We start from the raw sequence: 26,154 nt of genomic DNA, 5'->3' as shown, positions 1-26,154 counted from the left end.
AAAGCCCAGGCTGTGCTTCTTTAGTTTCCAGCTGGCTTAGGGCTCTCTCACTATTCCTGCCACGTGTGACTGATTTTTCTATGTAGCATTCTGTAGTAATTTGGTTTGTTCAGTTTTTACAATAGAAACATAGAAACATAGAAACATAGAAATTGACGGCAGAAAAGGGCCATAGCCCATCGAGTCTGCCCATACCAATGATTCACTCCCTGATTCTTACTCTCCTAGAGATCCCACATGAATATCCCATTTTCTCTTGAATTCTAACACGCTGCGGATAGTGGAGGGGATATTTGCGAAAGGGAGGAGAGAGAGGGGTTTTGTAGATCCTTGCTCTGTATTATTTGTGTTTATAAAATGACAATTGTATATAATAGTCTCTTTTCATACTTTAATAAAATAAGTTCAGTATAAAATCAAAACTATTTGAGGCTTGTGCGGGTGAGATTTGACAGTTTGCAGGGCAGGGACAGGGGCTGAGCTCATAAGGATGGGGCAGTGACAGGGACTGAGCTCACAGGGATGGGGCGGAAATGGTGATAAATTTTTTCCCTATGTCATCCTCTAGACATAAGTTACTGATCTATGGTTACAATACATTGGAAACAAAAATTTATAACAAACTCATTTCAGTTATCTTACGTGTTTTTTGCCTGTCCATCCTGGAAACACATTTGTCCAACTAAAGCAGCTGACTGATCTCCCAAGCACTGAAAAAACACAGAGGAGAGACAGTTTATTTTCTTTTATGCAATAGTTCCTCTTTCTCCAAACTTCGAGCTCAGTTATAACCATGCCTATTCAGTATGTACAACTATGATGCTTTCTATTGTTTCTACATAAGACTGTATTGTTTTTTAAATTATATATGTTAAGTTGTAATCCACTTAGAAATAGTTTGATAGAGTAGAATATAACTAAATAAAATAAATGACTGGAATCTGGTCTCATGAGTCTTTAATTGCAAGGAGGGTGAATACAGAGGATAGAAATGGAGGACAAGGAAATTGGGGAGGGAGAAAGACAGAGGGTACAATGGGATTACTAGACAGGAGATGAAAGGGAGATTGAAAAAACTGGTAGGTAGATGAGAAGTGAAAAGGAAACTAAAGATTAAAGGGTGAGAGAAAGGGAGAATAAGAGACTCATGGAAATAGACAGAGAAAAGAAAAAGTAGAAAAAAAAAGTTCAGTACTAGACAGAAATAGAGCAGAGAACATAAGAACTGCCTTACTATGACAGACCGAAGATCCATCAAGTCCAGTATCCTGTTTCCAACAGTGGCCAACCTAGGTCCCAAGCATCTAGCTAGATCCCAAAGTTGCAAAACAGATTCTATGTTGCTAATCATAGGAATAAGCAGTGGATTTCCCCAATAATGGCCTATGGATTTCTCTTTTAGGAAATTATCCAAACCTTTTCTTAAACTCCCACTAAGCTAACTGATTTCACCACATTCTCCAGCAACTAATTCCAGAGTTTGATTACACATTTCTCTGGAATGTTTTAAATCTACTACTTAGTAACTTCATTGCATGTCCCCTAGTCCTAGTATTTTTGGAAAAAGTGAACAAGCGATTCACATCTACCCTTTCCACTCCACTCAGTATTTTATAGACCTCTCTCATATCACCCCTGAGCCATCTCTTCTCCAAGCTGAAGAGCCCTAGCTGCTTTAGCCTTTCCTCATAGGAAGTAGTTCCACCCTTTTATCATTTTTGTCGCCATTCTCAGTACCTTTTCTAATTCTCTGTCTTTTTTGAGATATGGCAACCACAACTGCACACAGTATTCAAGGTGCAACCATACCATAGAACAATATCAGCACATTAAGCACAGTTACTTACTGTGACAGATGTTATCAAGGGACAGCAGGCAGCTATTCTCACATATGAGTGACGTCATCCATGGAGCCCGGATGCGGACAGCTTATCATGCAGACTTGCTTGTAGAAAACTTAGAAGTTTCGAGTCTGCTACACCGCACATGCGTGAGTGCCTTCCTGCCCAGCATAAGGTGTGTCTCCTTAGTTCAGATACCTAGCAGAGAAGCCAACCAGGGGAAGTGGGTGGGTTGTGAAAATAGCTGCCTGCTGTCCCTGGATAACACCTGTTATGGAAAATAACTGTGCTTTATCCCAGGACAAGCAGGCAGCTTATTCTCACATGTGGGTGACCTCCAAGCTAACCTGAATGGGATGGTGGGAGTGTTGGCAACTTAGGAGAATAAATTTTGTAATAATACTTTCTGGTCAAAATTGCCATCCCGTCTGGAGAAAACATCCAGACAGTAATGAGAGGTGAAAGTATGAACCGAGGACCAACTGGCATCTTTGAAAATTTCCTCAATAGGAGTGGATCTGAGGAAAGCTACTGAAGCTGCCATGGCTCTGACTTTGTGGGCTGTGATTCAACTCTGTAGATGCAGTCTAGCCTGAGCATAGCAGAAAGAGATACAAGCAGCCATCCAGTTGGAGATAGTACCCTTAGAAATTGGATGTCCCAACTTGTTTGGATTGAATGAGACAAAAAGTTGAGGAGCAGATCTGTGTGGTTTGGTGCGTTCTAAGTAGAAGGATGAGAATGAGGCCTTGGAAAAAACACTGGAAGTACAATGGATCGATTGAGATGAAATTCTGAAACTACTTTAGGTAAGAATTTAGGATGAGTACAGAGGATCACCTTGTCATGATGGAAAACTGTGAAAGGTGGATTAGCAACTAAAGCTTGCAGTTCACTAACTCTTTGAGCAGATGGGAGGGCAATGAGAAACACCACTTTCCAAGTGAGATATTTCAGATGAGCCTTAGACATTTGTTCAAATGGAGGCTTCATTAACTGAACAAGAACAACACTGAGATCACAAAGCACTGGAGGCGGTTTGAGAGAAGGTTTTACATTGAAAAGTCCTTTCATAAATCTAGAAACCAAAGGATGAGCAGAAAGGGGTCTCCCTTCGATAGGCTGATGGAAAGCAGCAATTGCACTAAGATGGACTCGAATAAATGTAAACTTGAGGCCAGAGGTAGATAAGTGCAGGAGATAATTCAAGACGGAAGACAAAAAGGTATCTCGAGGCTCCTTGTTGTGAGAGATGCACCATGTAGAAAATCTTATCCAGTTTTGGTGGTAGCACTGTCTAATTGCAGTCTTTCTGGAAGCCTCTAAAATGTCCCAAATAGGTTGAGAAAACTGAAGAGGAGTTATGTTGAGAAGTACCAAGCTGTCAGGTGTAGAGACTGCAGGTTGGGATGAAGAAGAGATCCTTGACTCTGTGTAAGCAGAGATGGAAATACTGGTAGAAGTATGGCTCCCTGCTGCTGAGCTGAAGTAGAAGGGAGAACCAGGATTGCCTTGGTCACCGAAGAGCTATCAGAATCATGGAGGCATAATCGGTCTTGAGCTTGACAAGAATCTTGAGAATGAGAGGGAACGCATACAGGAAGAGGTTCGTCCATTCCAGAAGGAAAGCATCTGCCTCGAGGCGATGAGAAGAGTACATCCTGGAGCAGAATTGAGGCAGTTTCTGGTTGTGGGGAGATGCAAAGAGATCTATCTGAGGCGTTCCCCACTGAGAAAAAATGTGATGTAGCGGCGAGGAATTGAGTGTCCATTCATGAGGTTGCAGAAGACGACTCAACTTGTCCACCAGACAGATTTTCTCTCCTTGAATGTAGACAGCTTTCAGGAAGGTGTTGTGATGGATCGCCCAGTCCCACACCTTCTAAGCTTCCTGACAAAGAGGGAGAGATCCCGTTCCTCCCTGCTTATTGATGTAGTGCATGGCGACTTAATTATCTATCCAAATAAGGACTACTTGGTCTTGAAGAAGATGCTGAAAAGCCTTGAGAACATTGAATATCGCTCTGAGTTCCAACAGATTGACATGACACTGACGATCCATGCTGGACCAGTGGCTTGAGCACAGAGACTGTTGAGATGAGCCCCCCAAGCGTAGGTCGAGGAATCTGTCGTGAGGACCTTCTAATGAGGGGGGTGTCTCAAACAGTAAACCTCTGGAGAGATTGGAAGAGAGCATCCACCAATGGAGAGGCTGTCTCAACGAAGAAGTGACTGTAATGTGTCGAGAGAGTGGATCGCAAGCCTGCGTCCAATGAGATGCCAGGGTCCACTGAGGAATTCTGAAGTGAAGTCTGGTAAAAGGAGTCACGTGAACAGTCGAGGCCATGTGACTGAGTAGCACCATCATGTGTCTCACTGAGAGTGAAGAAAGGGAAGACACTTTGTGCTACAGTTGAAGAGCATCCAGACGCTGCTGAGGAAGGAATGCTCTGAGCTGGATAGTGTCTAGGATAGCTCCGATGAACCTGGTAGTGATAGTGGGGAGCCTTGAGAGCCCACAAACCGTTCACGCATCCCCCAGAAACGCCAAATGAAAAAAAATATACGATGGCCTACTAGCCACACAAGCAGCAAAACTGAACTACCAACTCTCCAATTTACTGATAATGACCCCAGACTACAAATCGTTCAGAAAAGAAATTAAAACCATGCTATTCAAGAAATCCTTGAAGACAAACTAACACCGCAAGACTCATCCCAATTCTCTGTAGCAACTCGCTCTTCTCTTCAATTCCTGTGAAAATGGCCACATAACTTCTTTTGTAATCTGCCTTGAACTGCAAGGTATTGGTGGAATAGAAATCACTAATGTAATGTAATAAAATACTTGAAATAAGTAGTAAAGGTAAAAATTATAATTTAAAACCCTGGAGGCCATCATCGAATTTTGGTAAAGACGACGGACAAACTTGTCCATGGTCCTGCTTTCTCTGCCAGCAGGAACAGTAGCATAGATTCTGGAAGGATGATTTCTCTTTAGGGAAGATTCTACAAGGAGGGACTGATGAGATAGTTGGGAATTCTCAAAGCCCTTGCAATGCAGAGTTCCATACCTCGATTCCAACTTGCCTGGAACCGCAGGAATGGAATAAGGAGTTTCCAGGTTTCACTTGAAAGTCTGAGAAAGAAGCCTGTTAAGAGGTGGTTTGAGAGACTCTGCAGGAGGTCAATGCATACTCATTTCCTCTAAATACTCCTTAAAGTACTTAGAACCAGCGTCCAATTTAATATCCAGGTCCTCAGCCATTTGACGGAGGAAGGAAGGACAACTGATCCGCAAGAGCATGGCCTCAAGGACTCGATGACCTCAAGGCGCCTCGAGTTGAGAACGAATGTGAGGCCTCTCTGGAGTATTTGTATCTCAGCAAATAGACAGACTGGGGCAAGGCACTGGAAGCAGAGGAGCCCTCAGGTTCTGCTATTGGTTCTGCTATTGGTTTCCTTGATCGAGGGGTTGGAGGCCTCGAAGAACTGGAAGGCCTGGACAAGGAAGACTTCTCCCTGGAGGAGGATCTGCGCCTCGATGAGGGCCTTGATCGGCGATGAAAGTGCTGCCTGGAGGCAGGTCTTGTGCGAATTTGAGGAGATTTTTCCTTATGCCTCGAAATGGGCAATGCCTTATGTGAGGATATAGGGCTGGAAGCTGTAGACCAAACCCATAGACTCAGTGGTTTGGATCGAGGAATCTCGAAGTACTCCCAAAGACTTGGCTCCTTGTATGGAGTGTGAGGATTCCAGACGAGACACTCACAAAGATTGGACTCCTTGCACAGAGTGTGTAGATTCAGCTCGAGGTAAAGGCAAGGACTCGACCTCTTGTGAGATTGCTGATTGCCCAGGCTGGACTGCAGGAAGCAGAATCGAGGCTGGACTATATTTGGTCAGTAACTGAACAAATTCCCGCTCTAAAATGGGCTGGATGGTAGCCTGCAATTGTGGATCAGAGTCTGAAACTGGACCACTTGCTGAGACTAAAGGCTCTGAGGACAAAGCGGAGGAATGCTGGCTTCCCATTAAACAACGTATAACATATAAAATACTATTCCTAGTATTTAAAACACTATCTACTAACGAACCTCAATTTATAGACCGGTTATTGATTCCACACAACACGACTCGTTCTCTTCGATCCACAACTCAAGGATTGCTTATGGTTCCTTCCTTGAAAATTATTGGAACCAGACGTCATGACATATACTCAGTAATGGCCTCTCTTACCTGGAATGCCCTGCCTTTATACATAAGAGAAGTTAAAGACCTCAATATATTTAAAACCAATTTAAAAACGTTTCTCTTTAAAGCTTCTTTTAATCTTTAAATATTCCATGTTAACATTTTTATCCCAATCCTTGTTTTCTCCGTATTTGGCTTTCCCTTTCTCCTCATTAGAATAATAGTCATTTTGTAACTTTTTCCCTCTCTTTTCCCTTCCCTTATGTATCTGAGTCTCTGTTTTTGTCAGTTAGTTTCTATCCCCTTTTAAAGCTGTATAACGCATTTTTTATTGTTACTCGCTTAGTATGTAATAAGCGATTTATCAAATTTGATTAAACTTGAAACTTGAATGATATTTGGGTAGCTTGAGGACCACCGCCAGAACCATCTGCTGAGGTATCTAACCTGAGGGAAGCTCAGGAGAAGACTTGGTAGATTTACTCGAGGTCGAGGACGTTCCAAACGAGGAAGATCTGATGAGGGTCGAGGTCGAAGTTGTGGAGGCAGGAGGAACCCCCGTAGCAGCCTGACTGAGTCTGAGGTTGAGGTCGAGGGTGTAGTCGAGGTTCCCATACCGAAAATCTTCTCCACTTGAACTCAACGACGTTTGAAGGCTCGAGGTTGAAGGGTAGGACAGCGAACACACGACTCCGGGCAATAGTCTGACCCCAGACACAGAGGCACCAGTGGTGTGGGTCCGTGAGGGAGATCGCACGCTGGTACTGGCTACATTTCTTGAAGACCGGGACCTGCCGGGACATAGAAGGGACGATATCCGCCGCAAAGTCGAAGCTCACAGGCTGAGGACGTGCGACAGGCCCCACTAGTCAACGAAAAATAAAACTTTTTTTTTAAAGTCAAGGTTTATTTATTGGAAGAAAAATTTTTACATAGAGTGAATGAACAGACATATGTACTGGAGTTATACATAGCAGATAGATAATAAACAGTTTATATCAACAATGAGAAAACCAGGCAGCATCAGTGCGTAAAACATAGGAATAACACCAGTATAACTCACATCCAAAAAGCCATCTACTCATTAACATTAGTATGAATGATGAGAATGTGAGTAGATGGGTAATGATAGTATTTATGTTTTGTAGTAGGAGGGAGACCCCCGACTTCAGCTCCTGAAGATGCATTCACTGCGAAACATAGAACTATGTCGGCCTGAAATGGTTGATTTGCTTTTGGAGAAGAAAATATGGAGAATTTGACAAACTGATAAAATTTGAGAAAGTATTCATGAAGCAAGGGTAAGACTGGAGGACTGTGGTTGAACAAAAAGGCAAACATTTGCATAAAGACTTGTAACAGGATCTGAACAATGAATGAGTGAACTTTGGGGTGACTGAAAGAAACGGGAGGGTTTCAATTAGAAGAGTGGGGTAAATGATACTGTTTATATTGTGAATGGTATGATTTTATAATTTATTATAAAGACAGTGTTCTCCCTAGGGCCTTTTAGCCGGGCGCTCCGCCTGGCTAATTTAGCTGACCGCCCAGCTATCATCCGATCATGAATTCTGCTGCTGCCGCCACTGCTCAACATTTTTTAAAAAAACCAAACAAAAAACGGCTTGGAGATTTCACGCCTTAGCCCATAGCGAACTTATGCCCCGGGGCTCTAACATGTGCATACCGGCTTCCCTTCTCTTCCCTCCAAAACCGGAAGTTATGTCTGGGGGGGAGGGAGAAGAGAAGGGAAGCCGGCACGCACATGTTAGAGTCCCGGAGCATGCGTTCGCTATGGGCTTAGGCGGGAGACAGGTCAGTGAAGTTTACAATTTGCTGTTCTTGCTGCCGGGTCCTGCATACTTTTCTGTTTCCGCGAAGGCAGGACACGGCAGCATTTCTCTAGAACAGGGGTGCCTAATAGGTCGATCGCGATCTTGGGCCAATCAGCCTTCCACTCCCCAATGTCAATTCTTCCGTTGAAGAGGAAGTTCTGGCCAGCAATTTGCTGACTGGCTGGGCCGGAACTTCCTTTCCGACGGCAGAATTGATGTCGGGGAGAGGAATGCTGGTCGGTCCCACGCAGGGAAGCAGGGAGAGCTTGGGGCGACAGCGGCTTTGGGGCCTGTTATGTGATGGCAGCGGCAGCGGCTTGGGGGCCTGTTCCTCGATGGCAGTGGCAGTGGCTTGGGGGAGGACAGGGAGAAAGAAAGAAAGGGGGCAGGCAGAGAGACAGAAGGAAAGAAGAGAAACAGAAAAAAAGAAAGGGGGCATGAAGAGAGAAAAAAGAAAGGGAGGCAGGGAGAAAGAAAGGGCAGGGTGAGAGGAAGAAAAAGTTGGGGGAAGGAATGAGGTCTGGAGGAGAGGAAGCATACAGGCTGAAAGAAGGGAAGAAAGATTGGATGCAGTCAGAAGAAGAAAGTGCAACCAGAGACTCATGAAATCACCAGACAACAAGGTAGGAAAAATGATTTTATTTTAAATTTAGTGATCAAAATGTGTCTGAATTTATATCTGCTGTCTATATTTTACACTATGGTCCCCTTTTACTAAACCGCAATAGCGGTTTTTAGCGCAGGGAGCCTATGAGCGTCGAGAGCAGTGCTGGGCATTCAGTGCAGCTCCCTGCGCTAAAAACTGCTATCGTGGTTTAGTAAAAAGGGAGGGGAGGGTATTTGTCTATTTTTTTTACAGTTGTTACTGAGGTGACAGTGCATAGAGTCATCTGCTTTGACCTCTTTGATAAAACCCTGGAATAGGAATGATAATTAACATTTTCTATGCGTACAGTGTGCTTTGTGTTTTTTTAAATTTTATTGTTGGTAGATCATTTTGACTTGGTCATTTTAAAAGTAGCTCGCAAGCCCAAAAAGTGTGGGCACCCCTGCTCTAGAACATCGCTCCTTAGTTTTATCAAGTGGTGCAGTGAGGGGCCAGCACTTTACATCTTATCACCTCATTCTTTCTTTTTTCTCCTCATGTACAGCACGGTTCTTTATTCTAAGCAGCTCTGGCACTAACAGTACTACCGGTGCCTTATGCTACTTTCACTACCACTTGCAGTCAGGTCAGCATTTTATCATGGTTTTAGTTTTTTATTTAGTTTTTCAACAGTATTTTCATTTATTTATTAAAGCAGCTTTTTTAACAGCCCGATGCCCCTACCCTATCAGTGTGCATCCAATCCACTGCTGACACTTTTTTGGCGCCTCTTTCAACAGATCAAATATCATAGCCCCATTGTCGCGTGTTCACATTTATTCTGCGTACGAGCTTATCTCATCAGTGCAGAGACCTTTTCGGTAAGTTCACTTTGCTCTCCTTTTTTACTTTCCCGAGTGCTGTGGTTTTATTCTTTGGTTTTAATAGAAGCTCATTTGAACAATAATTTAGATCTTTCACAGGTTTCACTTTTCATCTACCCGGTCGGCTTGTCTTTGAGCTACTATCGGCTTATGTTTTCAAGATTAACTAATACAAATGGTACACATTTAGGGCTCCTTTTACTAAGCCGTGATAGCAGTTTTACCGTGCGCTTAGCTTGCGCAGAATTGCCACACGCACTAGACGCTAATGCCAGCACTGAGCTGGCGTTAGTTCTAGCCGTGTAGCATGGCAATTCTGCACACGCTAAAAACACTATTGCAGCTTAGTAAAAGGAGCCCTTAATTTTCCCCACCACCAAATTTCCCCATCCCGCCCCACCCCACCCAGCTACTTTTTCATGCCCGGCTGGAAAAAATTTCTGGGGAGAACACTGCAAAGATATTAAATAAATATTTGAAATTTAAATTAATAGTGTCGTTATAATAGCGAATTTGAGGAGGCAACTTAGTTACTTGGGATGTTGTATTATCTATAGTCTTTTCCGTAATATTGATCTTGCTACTCAGAGTCACAATCAGCTTAGCAGTAGCTTCAAAAATGGACACCAGAGGATCTCCCATGATACCTTCACAGCCATACTTTCTCCCAATTGCCACCCAGAATTCTCCATAGGAGTCAGCAAAACTTCCATGGGTCTTAGCAGGGATTTTCCTTGGACTCCCCTCTCATTCTGGTAGTTTTTCTGTAGGAGGGGGCAGCTGCTGGCCCTGCTGGGGCAGAGATCATTTCCGAAGGAACTCTTGCATCAAAAGATGCTGCCGTATGCTGTACTCCAGCTCCTCTCAGGGATAAGCAAATTGTATGTAGAGAAGTTTGGGCAGGCTGAGCAACATGCTGTCCTCAAGCCTCAACTGCTCTCTCTTGAAAGCTGGGACACTTCCAGCACTTTGCTGGCAGCTCACTCTAAAGCACAGCAGAGAGGCCTGCTTTGAGAACAAACAGGCAAGACAGCCCTTACCTTTCCTCTGCTCTTAGGCATCTCTAGCACCAAAACTAGGATTTTTTTTCAGAAGAGAAGCTCAAGCAAGCCAGCACTTTGTCAAGTAGCGTCTGCCATCTTGGATTCTAGCCAGAATATAATTATTTTATATAAAATAAGCCATATCAGAATTTAATTCATGCCCCTTTTCATTGGGAATAGAAGTTAAATTGATAAATCTGACAATTTCAGCTTTGTTGTTCTATCAGGGCCTAACACTAGGGCAACAAGCACCAATATAAAATTAGTTGGCTCATAGGCATTAAAAAAAAAAAGTCAATATCATGTACAGCAGCTACCTATTGTGACAAACCTGTGGCCAGCTTTGTCCCTGCAGGGGATAAAAGCCGAGCACAGTCCCTGGTCAGAAGAGCCGATCAGGTTAAAAGTGAAGTTGTGGAATTGGCTGACTACCCCTCAGACAGTGAGGTAGGTCAGGAGAGGTATGAGCATAGGAGTACCCCGCAGAGAGCGCCAGTTCAGGGCAGGTACACCGGAAAGCCTGGGGGGACTTTTGTTGAGAGTCCCAATGCTGGGAGGTATGCTCATTACCAGCCTAGGAGAAACCTGAATTATTTCCCTAGGGATTTCCTGCCCAACACAGCTGGTCCTAGGAGAGAGGGGTGGGGCTTTAATTCACATAAAAACAGAACATGGTATCACAGTAAGGAAAGCAGGGACGGAGCTAGAGCTAACGAGCTCAGGCAGAGGCAGAAGCAGCAAAGCTTTGATGCAGATAAGGAGAGAAGTCTCTCTCTTCCAACCCACAGGACATAGAGATGACAGAGGACTGCCTCAGCTTAACCCCAGCTGCTGCTGAGCAGGCAGAGGCGATGGATGTCTCTGAACCATTGCTGGAAGCTGGCTATTTCCCTTTTGACATGGAGGTTAGTTCCAAAGGAGAGTAAAGAAAGGCTGTGATTACGTGCTGGCTCTCTGTAACCTGAGACCAGCTAGCCTTGATTAGAGAGTGCAGGGGAATTTCTCAGTTTCACTGTGGGACTGCCCGGAGGGCAGTGTTTGTTCAATGAACTTTATCTATGTTTGTGTGAAAGCTCCGTGTTAAAGCCTAAGTAAAGTTTACAGCTTATCTAATGCTCTGCTGTGTTCCGTGGGCTAGGAAGCCCAGCTGATATTAATGAGTTTTAAAGCCTGCTCTGCAAAGCATACCGTGTCTTAGCTAGGTGAGCTGAAACGTTTGTGGAATCCAATTGCCAAGTTTGTAACTACAATTGCTCTGCCTGTTTCCACAATATATTAGCAAAGTTTGAAAGTTTATTTTCATGGTATTTCATTTACCTTAAACCCTGGTGAAGAGGACTGTATTTAGACTAGAAAAGTCCAGGGAATTGAGACTGTATGTCACATTTGTAGCTCAAGTCATTCTGACAACTACAAGCCATTTTGTGTTTATGTTGAAGTTTTTTTCACTCCATGCGGGTGGCTGATGGTATTCAGACCCCCGGGTTTAATAAAGTCCAAGAACATTCTTTTGAACAGACTTACCTGTGTTGTCTCCTCTTTTACAAACTGCTCTCAGTGTAGCCTGGCAGATTAGGCCGGAGCCTAGGTCTGTGGTAACCTGAAAAGCCTTCCTCCTACCTGAGGAAGCCACGCCTGACAGGCCAGAACTCAACACACCTAATCCCTCTGCTGGTTAGAGCAAGGGATAAGTGTGTCACACTATGTAGCATGGTGAATTCCCACAGCTTTGGTTTGGTGTAGCCCTCCCTAAACATTCACCTTCAATATTTTCATTTTAAGTTACTGGAACTCAAATTTTGCCTATTTGGACAAATACAATGTGTGATACAATTCTAATGAAGAACAAGAGGCTTATTTGCTTGGAGTATATGATTATATTCTAAAAATAAAATAAAATAGCATCAAATCTTTCAAAGTCTTATGAGTGTTATATTTGCAACAAACTTGTTTTAGATTTTCTTTCATTGCCTTCTTCCCCTCAGAGACCCAACAATAGCTTTAGCATGGTTGTGATTTTTTTTTTTTTAAAGCTGCAATTAGATTTAGCATTTTAAGTCTGATTTAAATTTAAATTATTTTAAATTGATTTTTATCCATCTTCACATGTAATCCTCTATAATAATCCTTTAAGCATGCATGCACACTTAGAAGGCTGTGCTACCTGATTTGTGCTGTGTCCCTCCGTGGCCGTATTCGGCGGCCTGATGAGGTTTGTGGGGCAGCTTACAATGGCTGGTGCCGCGTGGCGGCTTGAGGTGCGTGCGCCGGCTTGGATGGCTGTTGGCACGTGGAGGAATTTCAGTGGCAGTTTAGGAACAGCTGGAAAGTGTCGTGCTGATACTACAGGTGAAAGGGGGCTGCTTTGGGGGGAGGGGTGTGCTGGGGGGCAGACAGCTTTGCTATGAGGGGGGAAGACAGAAGGGGTCCACAGAGAGACAGTCAGGGAGAGGGAAAGGGGGCTGCTTTGGGGGGAGGGGTGTGCTGGGGCAGACAGCTTTGCTCTGGGGAGGGGGAAGACAGAAGGGGGCCACAGAGAGACAGTCAGGGAGAGGGAAATGTGGCTGCCTTGGGGGGAGGGGTGTGCTGTGGGGCAGACAGCTTTTTTCCAGGGGGGGAGACAGAAGGGGGCCACGGAGAGACAGTCAGGAATGGCACAACAGGCAGGCAGGGGGCCAGAGAGAGAGAGACAGAAAGACATAGAGAAAGAAAGACAGGGGGCCAGGGAGAGAGACAGACAGAAAGAAAGACAGACAGCAGCCAAAGAGCAAGGCAAAGAAAAAAAGGCATATAGACAGCCAGCGTCCAAAGAGAGAGAAAAAGAAAAAAAACAACAACCCAGACAGACAGTGGCTAAGGAGAGAGAGAGAAAGAAAAAATGACACAGACAGGGGGCCAGAGAGTCAGACAGGATCCAAGGAGAGAGAGAGAGAAAGAAAGAAAGAAAAAAACAAAACAGATGAACAGCGGCTAAGGAGAGCGAGAGAGAAAGAAAGACAGACAGACAGAAAGAAATACAAACAGACAGGAGGCCAGGGAGAGAGACAGACAGAAAGAAAGACAGACAGCGTCCAAGGAGAGAGAGACAAAGATCCCCCCCCCGACAGACATACATCTACTCTAGCACCTGTTAATGTAACGGGCTTAAACACTAGTATCTATACCAGGGGTGCCCAATACGTCGATCGCAATCGACCGGTAGATCGGGAAGGCAACGCTAGTCGATCGTGGAGCCCATCCTGGGTCCGTGATAGACTCGTGTTGCCGTTCCAATCGGCCGGCCGATCAGTCTTCCTCTCCCCAAGGTTCCCCATCGGAACCTCCCCAAGGTTCCCCACGCACACTCATTCTTGCTGCGCCCTTCCTGCCCGACTGCCAGAACCCGTCTTCCGACTGGAGGATGAAGTCACTTCCTTCGGGAGAAGGCGGGAGGGAGGTCTAGGGAAGTCACGACCCTTGAGAGCTGAGCGCCGGCTGCCCCTGGCGGAATTGACAAGCCAGACTGGAGAAAGGCGGTCGGGAGCAGGAGGTGCTCTGCCCAAAAATGCCGGAGCTGCTGCTGCTGCTCTGACGTCTTGAGCCTGAAAATGGGAAGTTGAGTGTCGTGCTAAAAAGAGACTGGAACGGCTCTCATGGAAGACTGGCTTTTTTTCTTTTTCTCGGTCCTGGGGATCCAGAGATTTGGGCCTGCAGAAGCCTCACGCTGACCAGCATTCCTCTCCCCGACATCAATTCTTACATCGGAGAGGAATTTCTGGGCCAGCCTGGCTGGCCCGGAACTTCCTCTCCGACATCAGAATTGAAGGGGAGCAGAATGCTGGTCAGTGCAAGGCTTCTGCATGCAGAGCTTGGGGGACGGTGGCTTGGAGGCCTGTTCCCCAGTGGCGACGGCAAACCTAGTGGCTTGGGGAGGGCAGGGAGAAAGAAACAAAGGGGGCAGGCAGGGAGACAGAAAGAAAGTGGGCATGGAGAGAGAGAGAGAAAGAAAGAACAGGAGGCAGGGAGAAAGAAAGAAAAAGTTGGGGGAGAGAATGAGGTATAGAAGAGAGAAAGCATATAGGAGGCTGAAAGAAGGAGTGGGTTGAAATCAGAAGATGTCAGAAGAAGTGCAGCCAGAGTGAAGTGAGAAGTCAGAAGAAGAAAGTGCAACCAGAGACTCATGAAATCACTAAACAAAAGTAGGAAAAATGATTTTATTTTCAATTTAGTGATCAAAATGTGTCTGTTTTGAGAATTTATATCTGCTGTCTATATTTTGCACTATGGCTCCCTTTTACTAAACCGCAATAGCGGTTTTTAGCGCAGGGAGCCTATGAGCGTCGAGAGCAGCGTGGGGCATTCAGCGCAACTCCCTGCGCTAAAAACTGCTATGTGGTTTAGTAAAAAGGGAGGGGCTATATTTGTCTATTTTTGTATGGTTGTTATTGAGATGACATTGCATCAAGTTTCAAGTTTATTTGTGCATTTGATTGATCACCTATTAAAATTACTAAGCGATGTACATAATCCAATAAAATTAATAAAAGGAGGCTGACATTTAACAATATTGTTACATATTATACAAACATGAGTCGGGAGGAAAAAGAATAAAGTTACATTTTAAATTATTGGTAGAAAAACACAGGTAAAAACAAAAGGTAAGGGTTATATAAACCATAACATTATTATGAGCATCTCCAGAAAAAATAAAAGTTTCCGGTATAAATAAGTCTCCAGAGGATATAGAAGTTTCAAGTATTAAACGCATCGTTAAATAAGTATGTCTTCAAGAATTTTTTAAATGTTGTGATGTCTTTTTCTGTTCTAATGTATTGTGGTAGGGCATTCCACCATTGAGGCCCCATCATCTGCCTTGACCTCTTTGAAAAAAACCCGGAATATGAATGATAATTAACATTTTCTCTGCCTTTCAGTGTGCTTTGTGGGGTTTTAAAAAAAAAATTTATTGTTGGTAGATCATTTTGACTTGGTCATTTTAAAAGTAGCTCGCAAGCCCAAAAAGTGTGGGCACCCCTGATCTATACAATAGGCTTTATTATAAAATTCTCAATATATTAACAATTAAATGCTGGCAGATAATGTTGTCTCTTACTCATTCACATACCTTCTACAAATGCCATGTGAATATTAGAATTTATTCAAAATCCTTAGCAGTCCATTTATGTTTTTACATGGTATGTTTTCAAAAGATTTCAAATAGCACCACAATGAAAGCTAAAAAAGTTCCTCACCCCAGACACTGGCACTCCAGTAAGCGCTCCATATTTCTGGAAAAAAAAAATACTATTGTACTTCAATTTTAAAAAGACCTACAATTCTACATTGTATTATATAATAGATGTAATAATTTATTGCACCTGCATTTAATATAAATACTCTTCAAAAAGCACAGTTATTTACCTTAACAGGTATTATCCAGGGACAGCAGATAGATATTTTCACATTTGGGTGACATCATCCACGGAACCCCGGTATGGACAGCTTTAAAAGTGCATCGCCACTTTAAGAACTTAAAGTTTGTGAATTGCCTGCACCGCACATGCACGAGTGCCTTCCCGCTTGACGCAGGCTTGCGGCTCCTCAGTTCCGTAAGTAAGCTAAGAAGCCAACCAGGGGAGGTGGGTGGGTTGTGAGAATATCTGCCTGCTGTCCCTGGATAATACCTGCTACAGTAAGTAACTGTGTTTTATCCCAGGACAAGCAGGCAGAATATTCTCACATGTGGGACTCCCTAGTTTACTAGAATGGGATAGAGGGAGTGTTGGCCATTAAGAAATTAAATTTTACAATACTGCTTGGCTGAAGTGATCCTCCAGTCTGGAAAAAATTCCAGACAATAGTAAATATATTAACTGAGGACTAAGTAGCAGCTTTAAAGATTTCATCAATAAGAGTTAAGTGTAGGAAAGTAAGGGAAACTGCCATAGTTTGGATCTTGTGGATGGTGACTCAACTCTCAGCTGCAGCCCAGCTTGAGCATAAGAGAAAAAAATACAAACCGTTAACCCTGTAGATATAGTCCTCTTAGATATAGGACAGTGCAACCTATTAGGAACAAAGGAAATGAAAAGTTGAGGAGATGCTCTCTATGGCTGAATTCTCTGTAAGAAGGAAGCCAAGGCTTGTTTGAAATGAGAAAATGAAGAGTTGTTTCTCCATAAGGAGAATGAGTCTTAGGAGAGAACACAAGAAGTACGGTAGATTTATTTAAATGGATTCTGTGAGTACTTCTGGAAGGAACTTCAAATGGGTGCGAAGCACAACTTTGTTAGGATAAAACACTGTGAATGGTGGATCCGCCAACAGTGCCTGAAATTATTTTTATTTATTTAAAAATTTATATACCGCAAAGAACTATGCGGTTAACATATTGGTTACGTACATAATGTACTGATCGCCCTTTAGTCGCATAGATGTGGACAAACAATGGGCAAACATCTTATCAATTAAACTGTAAAAAGTTAAAACCCAAATATTCATTAGCATTGTATCTTACAGGAAAAACAGAAATAGCAACATTTAACAAAGAGCTTCGAACAAAGGTAAGAGAGATGAGAAAAACCACTGTACAAGTGAGGTATTTCAGATAAATTGAAGACATTGGTTCAAAAGAAGACTTCATAAGTCTAGAGAGCAACACTGAGATTCCAAACTACTGGAGGTGGTTTGAGAGGTGGTTTGACCTTGACAAGGTCTGTTAATTAATCTAGCGGATTGCCCAATTCCAAACATTCAGAGCTTCTTGACAGAGGGAGGCAGATCCCATGCCCCCTGTTTGTTGACATAAAACATTGCGACTTGATTGACCGTCCGAATGAGGACTACTTGGTCGTGAAGAAGATGCTGAAAAGCGTTGAGAGCTTTGAGGATCACTCTGAGGTCCAGCAGATTGATATGACACCGACGATCCGTTCTGATCCAGAAGCCTTGAGTACGGAGACCATCGAGATGAGCCCCCCCAAGCGTAAGTCGAAGAATCTGTTGTGAGAACCTTCTGAAAGGGGGCGTTTGAAAAAGCAAGCCTCTGGAGAGTTTGGAAGAGAGCATCCACCAGCGGAGAGACTGCTGCAAAGAAGGAGTGACTTGAATGTGTCAAGAAAGTGGATCGCAAACTGCGTCCATTGAGATGCTAGGGTCCACTGAGGAATTCTGAGGTGAAGTCTGGCAAAAGGAGTCACGTGTACTGTGGAAGCCGTGTGACCCAGGAGAACCATCATGTGTCACGCCCAGATGGAGGAGCGGGAAGACACTGAATGAGAACGATGGAGAAGAGCTTCCAGACGTTGTTGCGGAAGGAATAAGAACATAACATAAGAACATAAGCAGTGCCTCTGCCGGGTCAGACCACAGGTCCATCCTGCCCAGCAGTCCGCTCCCGCGGCGGCCCAAACAGGTCACGACCTGTCTGTATCACCAGAAGGGGCTCCCTTGCCACCTTGGTTTCTCATTTAAGTCCTGTCTTCCTATCGAAGTCCTAACCCTCCGGTCTTGCACATGCACGACCTGGTTTGGTTTCTATACTCATTACCTGGTTAGCTTTCTATACTTGTGTTACATCCCAGCTCCTCCCTCAGTATCCCACGATCCCTTTATCCTTCAGGAATCCGTCCAATCCCTGTTTGAATCCCTGTACCGTACTCTGCCTGATCACTTCCTCCGGTAGCGCATTCCAAGTGTCCACGACCCTTTGGGTGAAAAAAAAAACTTCCTTGCGTTTGTTTTGAACCTATCTCCCTTCAGTTTCTCCGAATGCCCCCTTGTACCTGTTGTCCCCTTCAGTCTGAAGAATCTGTCCCTATCCACCCTCTCTATGCCCCTCATGATCTTGAAGGTCTCTATCATATCTCCCCTGAGCCTCCTCTTTTCCAGAGAGAAGAGCCCCAGCCTATCCAACCTCTCGGCGTATGGGCAGTGTTCCAGCCCTTTTACCATTTTCGTTGCTCTCCTTTGGACTCTCTCAAGTACCGCAATGTCCTTCTTGAGGTGCGGCGACCAATACTGAACGCAGTATTCCAGATGTGGACGCACCATCGCTCGATACAATGGCATGATGACTTCCCGTGTTCTGGTTGTTATGCCCTTCTTTATGATGCCAAGCATCCTGTTGGCTTTTTTCGAGGCTGCTGCGCACTGTGCAGATGGCTTCAGTGATGCATCCACCAGCACACCCAAGTCTCTCTCAAGTCTACTGTCTCCCAACAATACCCCCCCCAATTTGTAGTTGAACAACGGGTTCTTTTTCCCTATATGCATGACCTTGCATTTGTCCACGTTAAAGCGCATTTGCCATTTGTTTGCCCAGTCTTCTAGCTTGTCCAGGTCTCTTTGTAGGTCCTCACACTCCTCCCTGGTCCTAACTCTGCCGCACAGTTTGGTATCGTTTGCAAATTTTATAACCTCGCACTTTGCCTCCTTTTCCAGGTCATTGATAAATATGTTAAAGAGTAACGGCCCCAGCACCGACCCCTGTGGAACACCGCTCGTGACTCTCCGCCAGTCAGAATATTGACCCTTTACTCCGACCCTCTGCAGTCTGCCCGACAACCAGTGCTTGATCCATCTGTGCACATCCCCTCCCACCCCGTGGTTCCACAGCTTCTTAAGCAGCCTTTCATGTGGCACCTTGTCGAAAGCCTTTTGAAAATCGAGGTAAATGATGTCTATGGGTTCCCCATTGTCCACCCGACTGCTTATTCCCTCAAAGAAGTACAGAAGGTTCGTTAGGCACGACCTTCCCTTACAGAATCCGTGCTGGCTTGTTCTCAATAGGTCATTCTTCTCGATGTGCTCGCAAATGCCGTCCTTGATCATAGCTTCCACCATCTTCCCTATAATTGAAGTCAGGCTCACCGGCTTGTAGTTCCCGGGGTCACCCCTCGATCCCTTTTTGAAGATAGGTGTGACATTCGCCAATTTCCAGTCCTCTGGTACCTCACCAGTTTTCAAGGATAGGTTGCAAACATGCTGGATTGTGCCCGCTATTTCTTGTCTTAGTTCCTTCAGAACCCTTGGGTGGATCCCGTCCGGGCCCGGTGATTTGCCGCATTTTAGCCTGTCTATCTGTTTGAGGACATCCTCCTTACTTACCTCTATGAGATCCAATTTTTCAGCCTGTTCCCCACTCATGAGCTCCTCTGAGTCCGGTATATTAGATGTGTCTTCGCTCGTGAAAACCGACGAGAAGAACGTGTTCAACCTCTCAGCTACCTCTTTATCCTCCTTAATCACTCCCTTCCTATCCCCATCGTCCAACGGCCCCACCTCCTCTCTCGCTGGTCGCTTTCCCTTAACGTAACTGAAGAATGCCTTGAAGTTTTTCGCCTCTCTGGCCAGCCCCTCTTCGTATTCCCCCTTTGCTTTTCTAACCTCCCGGTGGCATTCCTTTTGGCATTTCCTGTGCGTCTGGTGATTTTCCTCCGTTGGGTCCTTTTTCCATCTCCGGAAGGATACCTTTTTGTCCTTTATCGCCCTCTTTACTTCTGTTGACATCCAAACCGGGTCCTTTGATCGCTTGTTTTTGCAGCCTTTCCTGAAACTGGGGACATACATTCTCTGTGATTCCTGCAGGGTGTCCCTGAATAGGGTCCAGGCGCTTCCCACAGTCTCCATCCTAAAGATGTTTCTGAGCTTCCTCCCCACCATTTCCCTCATAGCAACATAGTTCCCTTTTTTGAAGGGAATGCTCTGAGTGGGACAGTGTCCAGAACAGCTCCAATGAAATGTAGATTCTGAGAGGATTGAAGATGGGATTTGGGAAAGTTGGGTTCGAATCCCAAACTCTGTAGCAACCAGATAGTCCGTTGGGTCGCTACTGTAACCCCTTGAGATGTTGAATCTTGGATGAGCCAGGCGTCGAGGTAGGGAAATACCTGAAGACCATGATTCCTTAGCACTGCTGCCACCACTACCAGGATGTTTACCATCAACTGAGCTGTGAAAAGCATTGATATAACTGAGATAAACTCAAATCGAAGTGGTCTTGAGGCCTAAATTGGATAGATGTAGAAGAAATCCAATACTGCAGATATAGAGGTGAATATAGCATTATGACGATGAAAAGTACACCTAAGTGGAAAACCACGTCCATTTCTGCTTTAACACTGCTGCATAGACAGTTTTCCTGACGCTTCTAACATGCATCTGCATAGACAGTTTTCCTGATGCTTCTAACATGCATCTGACAGGATGAGAAAGATGAAACTCAGTCCACATCAACCTGAGAGGTACCAAGCTGTCAGGTGTAAAGCCTGTGGATTGATATGCAGAAGATATCCATGACTCTGTGTTAGAAGAGATGGAAAAGTCTGAAGAGGTATTGGTTCCTTGATACTGAGCTGAGGTAGAAGGGAGAACAAGGCTGTCCAGGCCATCGAGAGCCAACAGAATCATGGTGGCCAATTCCTGCTTGAGCTTGACAAGCGTTTTGAAGATGAGAGGGATTGGAGGACACACATAAAGAAACTTGTGTGTCCAATCCAGAAGAAACGCATCAGGTTCCAAGCGTTGAGAGAATACTGCCTGGAACAAAATTGAGGTAACATGTGATTGAGGGGGATGCAAATAGGTCTATCTGAGGAGTTCCCCAAAGAAAGAATATATGATGCAGAACTGCAGAGTTAAACATCCACTCATTTCGCTGAAGAAACGTGCTGAATCCGTCTGCGAAAGAATACTGCTTCCCTTAAATGCTTACTGCTTTCAAAAATATATTGTGCGCAATCGCTCAGTTCCAAATCTTTTGGGAGTCTTGACAAGAAAGGAGAAAATCCATGCCTCCTTGCTTGTTTATGTTTATAGTTTAGTTTATTAAAAATTTGATAAAATGCTTAACATTTCAAAGCATTGTACAGTTAAAATAAAAAATAAACAAAGAACAAGAACAATACAAAAACAGACGTACTAAGGGGGGAGAGAAGGAAAAGAACAGAAGGGAAGAGTGGGAAAAATTACAATTCTTAAAAACAAAAAAATTAAAAACAGAGGAAAAGGATTGGGAAATTTTTTAATATTGATACAAATAAAAATGAATTAAGATTGCATGGGATACATTAAGATTGCATGAGATACATTAGTCATATGCATCTTTAGAAGGAAGCATTTTAAGCTGATCTTAAATGTAATGGTAGTGAGTTCCAAATAGAGGGTACTGTTACTGAAAAAATGAGAATTAGGATGACATAGATAGTCACAATGTGTTGAAATGTTTCGAGGTCATCATAGATTGCTCTGAGTTACAAAAGATATAGATAGAAAAAAAAACCCTGGTTCAATAGATTAGGCACTTTAAGTGCAAATACTGTCCAGATAAACCCTGCAAGCATAGGAGGACGAGTGCATGGTCAGAACCTTCTGTTGTGGAGGTGGAACAAAAAGAAAGCTCATCCAGCACTGCAGAGATTGTCAAAGAGTAAAGTGGTTGAGCCAATGGGTCGCGAGCTTGAGACCACTGACATGCAAGAGTCGATTGAGGAGTCTTGAGATGAAGTCTTGTAAACAGAGTAACATGCACCGTGGAAGCCGTGTGACTCAGGAGTACCATCAGATATCTAGCCAAGATTGATGGGAAAAGATAAGTCTGCTTGCAAAGCTGAATGAATGCTGTGGAAGAAACAGTCTGAAATAAAAAGGTGTGTAGCAGAGCTCTGATTAATTGCAGATTTTAAGCAGATTAAAGTTGGGATTTGGGAAAAAGATTTCAAATTCCCAGTGCTGAAAAAAGAGAATTGTGAACTGAGTCACTTCAAGGATGCATTACAAGGTTGGATCCTTGATGAGCTTTCTGCTACGCTGCTGCCTCTACAACCAGGCCCTCGATGACTACTCTGAAGAGAATGCAAGGCCAAAAGGCAGGACTCTATATTGATAATGGTGCTGTGCTATTGGAAATCTGAGTAATTTCCAGAAGTTCGGAAGCACTGGAATACGAGAAAAAACTTCTTTTCAGATCTAGGGAGAATACCCAGTCGTTGCAAACTAAGAGGGAATATGAAGTTATCAGAGGAAACATATGAAACGTTTTCCCCTTAGTGGAAATTTGTTCAGACTGCTGAGGTTTAAATTTACCATAGACCTCCCTTTCCTTTTGGAATGAGGAAATACCAGAAGTAAAAACACCTGTTCCTCTGCAGAGGTGAAATCTCTTCTTTGAGAAGAAGTATCATCCCCGAAGAACAGTCGACTTGAAAAGAGACTCTCTTGGAGGTCTGGAGGGATAATGATTAAGTGAAGAGAAAGTCATTCTCAACAAATTTGGGGTGGGTTTTTTTTGTGGGTTGTTTTTTTTTTTTTTAATGTAGTGGCCTCCTCCTCCCCTACAGCCACTCCCAAATCTCTGTGCTTTTGGAATCAAAAAGACGATGGAGTAAAAGTGGTGTAGTGAATGTTCATTAAGGAACAGATGTATGGAAACAGACTTAAAGCAAATGGATGTCTTCTAAAACGTACTGTATAAACACTGATGGAACAGTGGAAGACATGTTGCAAGAAAAAACACCTGGTTGATTCTGCTTTGAGGATAAAAACAATGGAATATTCTAAGATTGCGGGAATCTAACTTACAGGTTCTACACTCCTGTTAGATCCCGCCATTTCATGTATAATTGTATTGAAATAACAGGAAAGAGCCACCTTACAGGCTCTATGCCCCATGGTGTAATCTTGAAGCAGCTGCAAGTCGTTTGATGCATGTCAAATTGCTTGCTGAATACCATGTGGAAGAATCTAACTTTACAGAATCTACACCCATGTTAGATTCCTCTTTAGACTATGAATAAGTGGATCCAGCCCAATACATTCTAGTTAGGGGAAAGGATCAAGAGAAGTGATGAAATTCCTGTAGACGTTGAGAAGGAAGGTATCCATAGCAAGAAGGCAATTTCTGAACAAGATGCTTCACATAGCAGGAGATATAGAAATTGTGATTTGGCACTCTGATCACCAACATGGCATACTGGTACAAGGTAGATAATATAAACAAAAATCTTTAATACTTATCTTATTGTCACTGGGAGATTGTAAGTGCCATATTTGACAAATTCCTTGCCTAATCAGATGACCTCTCTCAGGTATTCTTTCCCCTTATAACCCCAATGTATTATGTAACATCTTTCTTCTCTCAAGTATTCTTTCCCCATGCTTCTCCAATTTATTATATAACATCCTTCTTCTTGCATTTTGTAATTCGCTGATTGTCCAGCTTTCTTTCTATGTGAACCGCCTAGAAGTCAGTTTGACTATGGCGGTATAGAAAAATAAAGTTATTATTATTATTATTAATATTGCACAAAAAGTATGTAAATATTATTAAATAATTATATAGGTCCTCAGTATTCACTCCTCTCAAATCATTACAAGCCTGTAATAGGAGTTGTGAGCCATTGTTACCCAGCAGAGTAAACAAACTTGAAACATCCTCGGACCTAGTGTACAAATGTAAAGTGAACAATAATAAGTGCACAAAAACAGTGACCTTTTTCTTCTCTTGTTTTCTTTTGTTATTCTTTTCTTTAAACAATACAAAGCCACTCACAGTGATCAATAACTGTACCATCTGTAGCCTTCAAAACCTTGATGGTATTTGAATTCTAGAATGGCAGACTTTTCGGGCTTTCTAAATGATGGCTCTGTCTGTACCTGGGAAAGCTCTCACTAGCAGTATGCCTTTCCTGGCAGGACAGATGCAAACACTTGCAGAGTCATTGAAGGAGTAACATTTTTACTATATACCCTGTATAGTGAATCTGAGGACTGTGGGGAAGGGCCTGGAATGCGCTCCCGAGAGAGGTGGTGGAGAGTAAAACTGTGACTGAGTTCAAAGAAGCGTGGGATGAACACAGAAGATTTAGAATCAGAAAATAATATTAAAGATTGAACTAGGCCAGTACTGGGCAGACTTGCACGGTCTGTGTCTGTGTATGGCCGTTTGGTGGAGGATGGGCTGGGGAGGGCTTCAATGGCTGGGAGAGTGTAGATGGGCTGGAGTAAGTCTTAACAGAGATTTCGGCAGTTGGAACCCAAGCACAGTACCGGGTAAAGCTTTGGATTCTTGCCCAGAAATAGCTAAGAAGAAAAAAATAAAAAAAAAAATTAAATTGAATCAGGTTGGGCAGACTGGATGGACCATTCGGGTCTTTATCTGCCGTCATCTACTATGTTATGTTACTATGTAGAGTCGGGGTGGCAGGAGAAATTCTGGGCGAGAGCAGGGTGGTGAGAGCGGGATGGCAGTAGAGAGATGGGGCAGAGAGCAGGCGATTGTGGCATGCAGGAGATCGGGGCTGAGAGCAGAAAAGCAGGGAAGAGAGCAGGGTGGCAGAAGGCAGGGCAGTCAGAAAGGACCTGAGCAACTGGTCCTCAGCAGTCGCTTATTTTTGGATCGGTCAGACCAGATGGTGTCCCTCTTTTTTTTTTTTTGTGAATCGCTGCCTTCCTACATTTGAATGCCGTTCCCCTCATTTGCATGTGCGGATCGAAGGATGATCGGGACAGAGGTTAGTGAATTGGGTCGGAAGGAAATCGGGACACAAAGGGGTCGCTAAGTAGTCGGAAGTTGATCGGTGGGCTTAGTGAATCTAGCCCTTAGTGCTTACAAACGGGGAAAGAGTTTCTGATATTACAGTGGGTGATCATCTGGCATCCAGGAATCACTGCATGGTACAGTTTAATATTAAGATGGGTATAGAAAGGGCTCATTCAAAAGCAAAGGTTCTAGACTTAAAAAAAAATAACTGTTAGAATGGGAGATTACATCAAGGAACTGTTGTCTGGATGGGAACGTCTGAAAGGAATGGAAATGCAGTAGGTAACTGAAAGGAGTCATTGTAAGAGCAACAAACCTTTTTGTGAGGCAAGTAAGTAAAAGTAAGAGGAAAAGAAGGCCGCTTTGGTTCTCAAAAGTAGTAGCTGAGAAGGTAAGGAATAAGAAGTTAGCTTTCATAAACTACAAAAGATCACAGAAAGAGAAAGACAGGCAAAACTATCTGGAAAAGTTAAGAGAGGCTTGTCGTGTAGTCAGGAAAGCAAAGATGCAAATGGAAGAAAAAAATAGCTGAAATGGTAAAACGGGGAGACAAGACATTTTTTAGATATATTATTGATACGAAGAAGTGCAAAAGTGGCATTGTGAGACTCAAAGGTGAAGGGGAGAAATATGTAGAAGCTGATAAAGAAAAGGCTGAAAGGCTGACTTCTGTGGTAAGCAAATTAATGGAAACGCTTTTAAAACAGAGAATGGTCAAGTTTCTGGAATCCTGTGGATTACAGGACTGGAGGCAACATGGATTGACTAGAGGTAGGTCTTGTCAGACAAATCTGATCAATTTATTTGACTGGGTGACCAGAGAATTGGATATAGGGAGTACATTAGGCTTTGCTAATATCTAAATACCCCACATCTTTGACAGTGTTCCACATAGATGTCTAATAAATAAACAGAGTGCCCTCAGGATGGGTCGCAAAATAACAGGCTGGGTCAAGAACTGGTTGAGTGGAAGGTGACAGAGGGTAGCGATCAATGAAGATCACTCTCAGGAAAGGGAAAGTGGTATGCCTCAAGGTTCTGTTCTTGCTGAAGGGCTATTGGGTAAGATTTGCCTCTTTGCGGATGATACCAAAATCTGCAATAGATACTCAGGATGGTGTGAACAACATGAAGAAAGACCTGGCCAAGCTTAAAGAATGGTCTGAAATTTGGCAGCTAAAATTTAATGCTAAGAAATGCAAGGTCATGCATTTGGGCTGCAAAAAACCAGAGGGAATGGTTCAGTTTAGGGG

At 43.6% G+C, this 26,154-nt stretch overlaps 1 protein-coding gene across 6 annotated transcripts in view; it reads right to left on the bottom strand.

Annotated features, from left to right (window-relative positions):
- GK (glycerol kinase) overlaps positions 1–26,154 on the bottom strand; it is a 445,878-nt gene that overhangs the window by 207,552 nt on the left and 212,172 nt on the right. For 5 of the 6 annotated variants that reach the window (XM_033948781.1, XM_033948778.1, XM_033948783.1 and 2 more), the window contains 2 exons: positions 15,615–15,650; positions 643–710 (listed from right to left, as the gene is read on the bottom strand). In XM_033948781.1, the coding sequence (XP_033804672.1) occupies positions 643–710; positions 15,615–15,650 (104 nt within the window). The remainder of the gene's footprint in view (positions 1–642; positions 711–15,614; positions 15,651–26,154) is intronic. The other variant, XM_033948779.1, reaches the window with a different exon arrangement.

This window comes from Geotrypetes seraphini, chromosome 6 (assembly GCF_902459505.1).
Source record: "Geotrypetes seraphini chromosome 6, aGeoSer1.1, whole genome shotgun sequence".
Classification (NCBI taxonomy): domain Eukaryota; kingdom Metazoa; phylum Chordata; class Amphibia; order Gymnophiona; family Dermophiidae; genus Geotrypetes; species Geotrypetes seraphini.
The sequence above is the reverse complement of the archived record's forward strand: the minus strand, read 5'-3'. Positions and strand labels throughout refer to the sequence as shown.